This window comes from Wyeomyia smithii, chromosome 3 (assembly GCF_029784165.1).
Source record: "Wyeomyia smithii strain HCP4-BCI-WySm-NY-G18 chromosome 3, ASM2978416v1, whole genome shotgun sequence".
NCBI classification, from domain to species: Eukaryota; Metazoa; Arthropoda; class Insecta; order Diptera; family Culicidae; genus Wyeomyia; species Wyeomyia smithii.
The window spans coordinates 132,199,706-132,211,510 of NC_073696.1; the positions used below are offsets into that span (position 1 = coordinate 132,199,706).

The 11,805-nt window shown below is 36.3% G+C and overlaps 2 protein-coding genes across 5 annotated transcripts in view; one reads left to right on the forward strand and one right to left on the reverse strand.

The window, feature by feature from the left end:
- The window catches only part of LOC129727010 (calnexin-like), a 37,139-nt gene extending 32,200 nt beyond the window's left edge, over nt 1-4,939 (reverse strand). Inside the window, exons 1-2 of one of the 4 annotated variants that reach the window (XM_055684363.1) lie at nt 4,771-4,939; nt 4,059-4,565 (exon numbers count right to left, since the gene is read on the reverse strand). In XM_055684363.1, coding sequence (XP_055540338.1) covers nt 4,059-4,550 — 492 coding nt within the window. In that variant the 5' untranslated portion in view covers nt 4,551-4,565; nt 4,771-4,939. Of the gene's footprint in view, nt 1-4,058; nt 4,566-4,674 lie in introns of all 4 variants that reach the window. The other 3 variants (XM_055684364.1, XM_055684365.1, XM_055684366.1) reach the window with 3 other exon arrangements.
- A 93-nt stretch (nt 4,940-5,032) lies between these two features.
- LOC129727008 (E3 SUMO-protein ligase PIAS2) overlaps nt 5,033-11,805 on the forward strand; it is a 73,662-nt gene continuing 66,889 nt past the window's right edge. The window contains exon 1 of the mRNA XM_055684355.1: nt 5,033-5,092. Coding sequence (XP_055540330.1) covers nt 5,072-5,092 — 21 coding nt within the window. The 5' untranslated portion in view covers nt 5,033-5,071. The remainder of the gene's footprint in view (nt 5,093-11,805) is intronic.

Below are 11,805 nucleotides of genomic sequence, written 5' to 3' on the forward strand. Positions count from 1 at the left end.
ACGGTTTGATCGTTGGTGAGACCTTTTAATACGACGTTGAACGGCTTGGCGCCTCTAGTGTCATATGTAAAAAAAATCATACATCTTTTCATTTAAATACTAATTAAGACGATTCCAATCTTTCAATGTTTGGACCAGTAAGCGGCATTCGCCTCTTCGGCCAATTTGATAAGTAACTTTGACGTCGGAGAGAAACGTAGAAAGTTCTCTTTTAAAAATGTTAAATTCAGAAGCAATAGTTACCATAATAGGTGGAACTTTCTCCTTTTTTAAAGAAATTTCACTTTGAATAGTTTTATTTTCGAATATTTCAATTTCGCCGGCTTCTTGCTCAGGCAGAATATCAAATAAATTTTCACTGCATAAGCTAGTGTCAGAAGGAGATGCCTCTCTTTTCCTCCCCATAGCGATGCGTTGTTTCTTTTTTCGTCCTCCCATTTCAAGTGATACGAGAAAAGTTTAAAAATAATATCAAATTTGAAGTCTTGAAAAAGAAAGAAATAGGTAGTCTTGAGAAAGACTGATGTAAGTTAACTTCCAGGTAATCTTTAAAAGACAAAGCACGAACTTTGAAGCTATAGGCAGTCAAAGACCAGTCCACAAGCAACCGAAAACGTTCTGACCTGCCGGGCAGCTCAAGACGCATTGATTAACAGAAAACTTGATTTTCCTATACAACTTTATTGAGTCAATGGAGTTGTATTGGAAAATAAAAATTTTTTGATAAAAATTGATTGCATATAGTAAAAGTAAGTACTGGAAAGTTAGAATAATAAAAAAAATGGTAACTAATAGCAGTTTTTCCGGTCATTAAGCAAAATGCTCATGAAATTTCGATTTTACTACCACTACAGCGCCGTCTCTTTTTTGGGTGTCTCATAAAGCATATTTTTATTTCCACACGTTATTCATGTTCTATTACTAAGCAATGAATTGAGAAGCTCCAATATTGCTTTATCACAGTGATTTTGAACTGGTAGTTCACAAACCTTTTGTATGGTCAACAAAATAATTAATAATTATTATCTAGAAAATTAAACCTAAATATCAAATTGAACACCTTCACGGTTTTTGTGATGCACTTTATTATTCCCCAGGACTTCCACCGTCACGTAAAAAGTGATAAAAGTTGAAGCAACGAGATGCGATGATTTTCACTTTGGAAGAAACAAAAGCAACTTTACACAGGTTTACACGTTTACTAGTGTGCGTAGGTGAAAAGTAACTTATCTCTATATAGACCATTTTACGATACGTGTCTGAACTCAATTCATGAATGAAATTTTAACAGCTCGGAACCGCTCAATGAGTATTAAAGAGAGGTGAGGAGGAAACTTACTAACACTTGCACGCGCCCCTCTGCTCGCCCTCCTCTGTCCAGATTTGATGCGAAATAGTGACGTAGCTATTTGGGTTTACCATAAAGTTCGTCTAGCTGTTTACATTTGAAGCATTTACTAATACTAGAAAAATGCACTCTCCTCCTCACCTCTCTTTTATGCTGATTGGAAACCGCTGATATAACGCACGTAAAAGCAAGATCAATATCAGCAGGATCCGTGATACCTGTCAGTTCGTAAAATAATCTATAGAGATAAGTGACTTTTCACCTACGCACACTATTAAACGGTAAACCCGTGTAAAGTTGCTTTTGTTTCTTCCAACCTGTAAATCATCGCATCTCGTTGCTTCGACTTTTATCACTTTTTCATCATTTTTGGTCGATTCTATTTAGCGCCTTCTTCCGAATTCTGATCACGAATGAGAAAATTTATTCAGAAACAAGTTTAAAACATATAATGAGTGTTCAACTGAATTTTTGTCCAGCTGCTAAAAACATAGCATTGCAAACAAAACAGCTATTTATAAATATTTTTCCCAGCTAGTGGCACTAACACATTCGTACGTAAAAAGGTCTATACTACACAGTGTTGCCCATGTGCAAAAGGGTAGTAGGTAGCAGTGTTGTACACTTAACAAATCTAACAATTTGACTGCCTTAAATTTTCAGCAAAAAGGCAATCCACGAGATAGTTGCGATCGTTTGATTTCAGTTCGTTTTCAACTTTTGACAGCTTCAGGTTTGTACGAGCGATCGTAATTTGGATACAATGCGGATCGAAAAGCGTGAAAAACAAAAGTTGTCCGATCGGTTGCTCTAATTTTGCGTGGGGCAATCCTTTACACAATAGAATACCACTTTAGATTTATTTTCCGACACTAGAAGATCTCGTGTTCGGTTGTGTTTTGGTTTTGCAACTTGAAAAACAACAATAACAAACGTACAAGCAATGAAACGTCACTCGTGGATTGGCTTAAGGGGTTATATACTTTTTTGGACGAGAAAAATGAGTGAAGTTTGAATTTATTTTTAAGTGCATAGCACCATTTTCATTGCATCAAAGTGGTATTTTTCTGAAAGTACAGTTTATCAACAACAAGAAAATATTTGATTTTGAGATATACCAATTATTACTGGAGTAATGGCCGTTTCCCCGAAACGCTATTTTTTTGCAGAGGCTTGCGGTGATCCTGATAGAGACTCAGCGGATCAACCGAAATCAAAAAACTCATATTATTTCATTAGTTTAGAAGTGTGCCGGGTCCTTGAACGATCACTTTTATGGGTATTTTGTTTTCAGTGCAAACGGGAACGTTTTTCCCAAAAAATGCACGTTTTGAGCGCTAAAAATTGCATTAAAAACTTTTTTGCGGCAAAATGTAACTGAATGTTTCAAAAAGCGATCGTTCAAGGACCGGCGAATTTTATAACGAAAATTAAAAAAAAAGATGGAGGAAATCGGTTCAGTAGTTTTCCCGCAATCAGGATCACGGCAAAGTCATTTTCCGGAAAAAACTATTCCGAGATAATCGCGTGTAAAGTTTCAAGTTTAGCTTATGCGGCCGTAGCGAGGCGCGTTGCAAATCGCTCTAACTTACTTCCTATTGCTCAGATCTTTATGAAAATTTGTGGAAATGTTCTCAAGATGTTGTATTCAAAGATAATGTAATAAAATTTTTTCCGGTTTTTTGAAAACTAAAAAGGTATATAACCCCTTAAAACTAATGTCGTTTTCGTTTTTGCGGTGTAGCTAACCCGCGAACTACACTTTGTCCTATCACTGTTTTTTACATTTTCCGGACTACCCATTTTCTGTCCCGAACAGTCCGCGCAAGAAACAGAGTGCAGTTTTGAAGACACCAACACATTCACACGTAGGTATCAAAATAAAAAAAAATGTGTCAAAATCGGTTTGCTTTGATTATCGTTCTTCGCGTGTCAAACATCGGGTTGAATTTCATTTATTTTATTTTGTTATTTTGTCATTTTTCAGTAAATTGGCAAATGTTTCGTACAGTAGCACAAACGCGATAAAAGACAATAGCGATAATGACCAAAACAAAAGTGACAGCTACCTCTGGCACACCATTACAACTGCTCGGAAAGTGTTTTTTTTTCAGCTGCAAAGCGTAGTCCGGGACGGGATAGTCCTGCCGTAAAAACGAATTCGACATAATATGCTTTTCGTGATTCAGCCTTTTGTGTTTGAGCCTTTTGAGTTTCAGCCTTTCGTAGTAGAACCGCCTATTCTATATATAAACTGATGACTTTTGAAGCAAGGAAGGAGGGTTGTGGGGATGTGTCCAGCGGATCTGAGATCGCCAAAGAAATATACAGTATTTAATGACAAATAATAATTAAGGTAAAAAGTTTTCTGAGGCTTTATGTCCTAACGTTTTCCCTTTCTAAGAAACCTGGAGACGCCACTATGTGTATAAAGGCGATCTATTTACGCAATTTACGACGCAAGGAAAGGTGCCAGAGAGATGTTTACGAACTAAGCCCATGCGGTGGTGGGCTCAAACTGACAAATATTACGGTGCGCTTCAGGTAACTCGCAAAATCAGGTTCAAAATCGTTTAAAATCTGTCCACGTGGAATGTGGATGGCCCCTAAGCGAAAAACGATATTATAACAGAATATTCACAATGACCAATAAGAAGTAAATAGAGTATGAAGCAAATTAAGTATAAAATAAATGTAGACACCTACTAACCTGCTTAAGATCAACATTTTCCTTCCCTGAAGATAATAGTTTTATATACGACCCACCACAGTCTTGCCCATCCTGTAAGTTAACCTCGTACTGAACTACTAGAGGTTTATTGGAAAACACGAAAGGTCGAGTTAGTCGAGATGCAATCGCTGCGTGTTTGGCTTTCGATTTTAATACTAATCCCATGTCGTTTGGCAACAAGGGTTTTTGCGGTAGTTCGACATTCCATTCGCCATCATACTTGGAAATTTCATCAGCTATGTCATCTTTCTTTGCTTGAGACTTAATCCATTTAGTTGCGAATTGAACGTCGTCATCAAAATTATCAGCAAAGTAAAATTTTGATGGATCTGCATATGGACTTTTGTATTCTATATCGCTGCGCAAACTGTTGGGAGACGTAATTACTTCCGGAGATTCCCCTTCATTATTTGCTTCCACGAGTTGTAACGTCAATAGAAAAATCAATTTGAAAAATGATTTCTCCTTCATTGCTAAAAAGTAATGCTGAAAATATATTAAATATTTATTCGTAACTATAAAGAGATTAGGTATATATTGTTATTGACTAGGCTTTATGTCCCATTATAACAATTATAAAACAATGTCCTCGTACAAATTATCAATTAATAAGCACCGGCTACTTGAAAGGCTTCCTTATACAGAACATTTATCTATTTTTTTTATTTTAAACGTTTTTGAAAATGATCACCTTTTTGATAGCCAATTAATACTTAAGTTTATCACGCTGTTTTATAACATCAATAATTTAGGAATACAATTATTCCTTCAATCAGAACTTGGCGTTATTATCTAATTACTATTTTCGAAAGTACAAGAAGCAAAATCTACTGACTAGAAATGGACGATAGTTGTATCGATACTAAGAAATCGATATTTATGCCAAGAAGGCAATCCACGAGTGACGTTTCACTGCCTGTGCGTTTGTTATTGTTGTTGTTTTTCACGTTGTAAGACCAGAACATGATTATAATCAAACACGAAATCTTTTAATGTCGAAAAAAAAATCAAAGGTGATATTTTATTGTGTAAAGAATTGCCACTCGCAATACTAGAGCAACCGATCCGAACCCGTTTGTTATTCACGCTTCTCGATCCGAATTGCATCCAAGTTGCGACCGTTCGAACATACCAGAGGTTGTCAAAAGTTGAAAACTCACAAAGTACACCAGCAAACAAACTTAAATCAGCTGATCGCAACTGTCTCGTCGATTAATTTTTAGACCTTATTACGTACGAATGTGTTAGTGCTATTAGATGAGGAAAATATTTACAAATAGCTGCTGGACAAATATTCAGTTGAACACTCATTATGTGTTTTAAACTTGTTTCTGAATAGATGTTTTCATTCGTGATCAGAAATCGGAAGAAGCTGCTGAACATAATCGACCAAAAATGGTAAAAAGTGATAAAAGTCGAAGCAACGAGATGCGGTGTTTTACAGTTTACTAGTGTGCGTAGGTGGAAAGTCACTTATCTCTATAGACCTTTTTACGTACGAATGTTTTAGTGCCACTAATTGGGGAAAATATTTATAAATAGCTTTTTTGTTTGCAATGCTATGTTTTTAGCAGCTGGACAAAAATTCAGTTGAACACTCATTATATGTTTTAAACTTGTTTCTGAATAAATTTCCTCATTCGTGATCAGAAATCGGAAGAAGCTGCTAAATATAATCGACCAAAAATGGTGAAAAAGTGATAAAAGTCGAAGCAACGAGATGCGATGATTTACAGGTTGGAAGAAACAAAAGCAACTTTACACGGGTTTACACGTTTACTAGTGTGCGTAGGTGAAAAGTCACTTATCTCTATAGCGAATTTCTTTATTCCACTGCGTCAGGGCAAATCTGCCTAAAGGTCTAAACACAATGGAACTTTTTACGTACGAATGTGTTAGTGCAACCAGTTGGGAAAAATATTTACAATGAGCTGTTTTGTTTGCAATGCTATGTTCTTAGCAGCTGGACAAATATTCGGTTAAACACTCATTATATGTTTTCAACTTGTTTCCGAATATTTTTTTTCAATCGTGGTCAGAAACCGGAAGAAGCTGCTGAACATAATCGACCAAAAATGGTAAAAAGTGATAAAAGTCGAAGCAACGAGATGCGACGATTTTCAGTTTGGAAGAAACAAAAGCAACTTTACACGGGTTTACACGTTTACTAGTGTGCGTAGGTGAAAAGTCACTTATCTCTATTGATACGTTGCGGCTGCGTTTGCGGCAATTTGACAGCTAGTCCATGCATTTTCTGTCAAATTAATGTCAACGCAACGCAAACGAACCCATTGTGTTTGGGCCTTAAGAGTTCGCGTTGACGGTGTCGCTGATAATTGTTCGTTTTTTGCATGCGAAAAAGAGGGAAGGAAATATTTTTGCTTTTGTCATCACGCACATTTTGACAATTCGCGACTATATAGGTGCGAGTGGTGTAAGTAGCTTCCAAAATCTCTTTCAACGCCGTCAACGCAAATAAAGCAACGACATCGCGATTTACGACGCGACTGGTGGTCCAGCCTGTGCATTCAGCTTACATTCGCATAGACCTTCCTATCTGCGCTAGTATTAGTGGTCGATTTCACTAAAACAAGTTTTATTTTTGGTTGCAAATAATCAACAAGCTGGTGGTAACAAAAAATATCCTCTTGCCCCGAACTTTTATTCAAGTTGTTAGCCGATTTTTAGTTTCATTTCATCTATTTTTCCACTTAATCAAAGTTTGTTGAAACAGGTAACACTAATGAACTAGGATTCATAGATGAAGTATTTTTCGAAAATGAATATCAGCTGATTTTTTGGTTGAAAACAAATCGATTTTATAAGGATACACGACTAAGCCTGTATTGGTGAAATCTGGCGTAGAAAGCTCTATTGCCAGCGCACACACTAATAGCGAATTTCTTTATTCCACCAGCTCACCTCGTTTTGACCTGGAAGCGCACTAACTGCTGTCAAAACTCTTCTTTATTCGCTCGATTTTGACCCAGTTTTGACCTGCCGTGCTGCCCGAAGCGCACTGTAAAATTTGTCAGCTTCAACCACCCCTTTGCCATCACGCCATGTTTCAAGGGCTAACATCTCAACATATGTAAAAACGAGATAGCATATCACCGCTTCTTTTCATACATCTTTATCTTACTGCTGACAGCGGGCACAAATTAATTTGAGCCCTGGACATGAGTTCATTGTCATTCACTGTTACTCGGTATAGGGATGCCAAAGGCTCGGCTTCAACCCACCACCGCACGTGCTAAGTTCGTGAACAATTATCTGGCATCTCTTTCTTACTTGCGTCTTAAATGGCGATGACGTTTTATTATCCCTCGGCAGTTTTGCCCGCACACAGTGGAATAAAACAATTCGCTATAACATGCTGCCAAAACTGTCCCTCAGTCTCAGGTAGAGTTCCCAGTCTTCTTGATATGATGTTTTTGGTAAGACGGAATGTTTATGCACGCTGAACATAACAGAAGAGAATTAAGTATCAAATGTGTACCGTCCGCAAAGGAAATAGTAATCTGGCAACTTAGCGCGACCTTTGATTCAAGCGCGGTGTTTGGAATAGACCACGTTCATCTTTGGGCAAATCTCTCAATATCCTTGCGGCTGCATAGAGCCTTCTACACCAGATCTCACCAATACAGGCTTAGTCTGTATTCTAATAAAATCGATTTGTTTTCAACCAAAAAATCAGCTGATATCTAGGGGCTAGACACCTTTATTTCCATGAAAAATATTTCGCTAATATTACACGATATTGGTTGATATGTTTTGATATTTATCGTTTAAATATCAATTGACATCCTCCAACGATAATGTAACGCTTGATGTAACAGCAATGCGCTATGATATAGATAGAGGGGTGCCCGAAAATGGAACGGTAAATACTTGTTAATATTGAATATTGGGAATATTTCGCAATATATCAATAGTGTCTTACCCCTAGGCTGATATTCAATTTCGAAAAATATTGCACTTATTAATCCTAGTTCATTAGTGTTACCTGTTTTAACAAACTTTGTTTTAGTGGAAAACCAGATGAAATAAAACTGAAAATCGGCTTACAACTTGAATAAAAGCTCGGGGCAGGAGGAAACTTTTGGTTACTACCAGCTTGTTGATTATTTGCAACCAAAATTAAAATTGTATTAGTGAAATCGACCACTAATACTAGCGCAGATAGGAAGGTCTATTTCCTGCCGCGGGTGGAATCCTGCACTCAAAATAATTTTCACGTTATAATTACCGGAAAAGTTATGTGAATATTTTCCACTGTCATTTTCATGTAAATTCTACGTGATTGCCATTTGAGTTCATTCATGATCTGGTGAGATGATTTATCCTGTTTATCTTATACAGCAAACATATGCATTTTAAGTGAATTTCACGTAGAATTCAACTACCGGTAAAGTGGAAAGCATTCGATTATCTACTATGGCTACTACGTTTTATACAACGTAAAATTTCCAAATTTTGTTTCCCCAATTCTTAAGAGACGGCAAATAGTTTTTAGAAATTATAGAAATGTGTTGCTTGATAAATCGCACGGCCATGCAAAATCGCCGATTCGTAAATGAATCAAACGACAGAAAAATATTACGACATTTGCCGGCGACAACTACTGTCAAATTCGTACGGTTTTTCGAAAGCTCACTTATTGGCAAGCCGTCGAGAAATTCTATTTTATTTTCAGAGACTGAGTTAGACAACAGCTTCGCCATTTTGATTTCTGTACATTTTCACACAGAGAGTTCAGGCGATACTTTTTCTGTGACATTCTGTTTGATGTTGCCAAGTTCACGTAGATACGTGATAAAACATAGTATGCATGTGATTTTCACGTAGATGTTATGTTTGTCACATAAATCATGCAAAATGACAGAAAATGAATAAGTACAGGAAATTTCACGTAACAATAACGTGAAAAATATTTTGAGTGTAAGACAAGACGCGACAGCTGGTCACCGTTACATGCAACCAATTTGAACCAGCTGCTGATTGGCTGAATCCGATAATGCAATCGTCACGTAGAAAATACAACGAGGTTACTTTTCACTGTAAAGCAGTGATGCTGGAGAGTCATAATTTAGCTATTATGATTGTTCATAAATAATGATGCAAAAGTATGCAAGGTACATGATATTGCCGAGTAATGTATTTCACTGTTATAACTTTAAAAACGCATTGATTAATCGTTTTTTACTATTTCGGTTGAAGTCCAAGAAACTTGGGAAGAAAAAATTTGGGTACCAAGGCCCTTAGGACGAAAAAATTTGATAGTAGAAGTATGCTTTATTGAACATAAAATAATAAATAAGAATTGAGTATTATTCGCCTATATATTGCAATTTTAATTTGTTTTATTTTCATTGACCTGCAGAAGTTGTTAAAAATAATCATTCCGGCATCAACGGTATGGTACGTTCAAAAAAATTTCGACGGGGATGACGGCCGTTACGAAAAGAAAATAAAAAGCCAGCTGTCGCGTCTTGTCTTAAGCCTGTATTACACTCTTTGAACGAGCGTCAAATATTTGTCATTTTTTGACAGATAAAAATTTGGTCAAATATAATTGTTTGTCACTCTCCAATTTTAACATGGGGCAAACACGGGCAAACAACAACCATGATGTCAAATAAATTTGACCATTATGTCAGAAGGTCAAATATTTGATCATTAGACAAAGAGTGTACTACAGGCTTTAGGTTTATCCCACAGCTTTTTCAAGGTGTTTGTTTTTTTTTATCTAGTTGAGATTATTTACATCGAAAACAGCTGCCAGAAAATCGATGTCAACAAAATTCAATGAGGTATACATGAAGGTGCGGAAAAAAGCTAGTCAACATAAGACAGTATGTCATGGTTGAAAAACAACGAGAATCGGCTCGTGTTTTGAGTGTGAGATCTCACCTAAATAAGTTTAGTTTATTATTGTCTTCATAAACACTATAATTCCATACTTGTGGTACTACGCAAGTAACCAGTAAGCACTAAATCATCGCCCTACAAAAATATTATATTTGATTACAGAATTCTGGGTAAGAACTTGTTATGACCTAAATGCTTGTATATATCTGATATAATGTCAAAAATGCGAAATAGCGAGCTGTTAAAGTGCTGCAGGTGGCAACCCTTGATATGCATCACTAATGCTGATTTGGAGCACCCATGAGATTTCTCTTTTCTGACATGCGAGTTAAGGAAACAAACGAAAAAAAAATTAGAACCTCAATTATTTGGTGTCTGGAACGAATGCAAAAAAATATATTCAGAAGTAATACATATGGTTTATTTTGTGCATGTGTTCTTCCTCAACATCGTTTGGAATTCAACAGGAACTTTTTCTCATCTTCTGATATTGACGGTTCAGAAACCACGACTTCAGGAGATGTAGATTCTGGATCCCACTCACTAGTTTGCGATAGTTTTGTATTGGGTATTTCGGCAAGTTTCATGCTTTTATATAGCCGAACTTTGCGTCGAAAATTCCCACTCCTTAAAGTTTTTTCCATTTACGTGGAGTATCGTAAATGGAAAAAAACTCGATATCGCTCGTTATTGGCACTTACGAAAAAATGTAATGCGTCTTCTATATGCATTAAAAACACTACATCGGAGCACTCACGGTAGCCCTTTAAGCGCATGTTTTGCTCTCAGTAATGCTAGTTTAGCATAATGCCCTGAACATTGAAAAACATGATATAGAGCTATTTGGCAAGGCAATAAGGCTGAATTAGTGCTAATAAAATGCTATCTCCTATTGCTTATTGTTACTTGGTTAGCGTTCTTCTCCCGCTATCTCCTCACCTTTATTTGCCTTATTGAATGAAACTCACCACTGCCCAGTTTAAAAAATGGTGATGGTCTAAAAGAAAAATTTGCATTTTTCGTTTTTTTTTTCAATAGTTTTAAACCCCAAAGAAAAAAAATTTAAATGAGGATCGGTTTTAAAAATTGAAAGACATCGTTTGAGCGAATAAATTTTTTTTAACGGGAAACCTCTATTGTTGACAGAGTGACGGATGTCAGCGGTTTAAAACCACAAGATATACAACACCAGTGCGGGGAACGCAAAGTTGGTCTATATCAGCTGGTTCTTTTCAGGCTTTGCTGGTGTAAATCGATTGTATAAACACAGAGAACAGATATTCATGTTCATATAAAGAAATTTGAAAATCGTGTGTAAAAATTTGAATCAAAACACATTATTTTTTTTACGTCTGTTCTCTGTCGTACAAAGTTGTTCCAAAAATAGATCACCGCTGAAGATGCCCTTTAACAGGGCTTTACCATAAAATCGACATCACCCCACTGCTTGTTATCGACAATTTTATATACTTGATACTGTTTGTATAAACTTCTATACCGACAATATCGATTAAATATCAGCATCAGATAGCATCGCCCATGCCTATTAGAACATTCATAAGTTTTATAAGCCGGTTGGATTCTGTCAGTAAGCCCAAAACATTCGAAATTATCGATTCATTTTGGATTTTCTAGTTAATTTATAATTTGTAGAATTTGTAATAACACAACTACTAGATATTTGATACACTAAACAGTTAGTACAGCAAAGAAACTATATTTTCTTTTGTTCGGTAGCGTGTTGGCAGCTGTAGCTTTACTGCCTGACAGTGAAAAAAAAAAATAAATGTCAATGCCCGAGCTCGATTACCAAAGCATTGAAAAATTACCGGATAGTACAATAGTGACAGCTGCA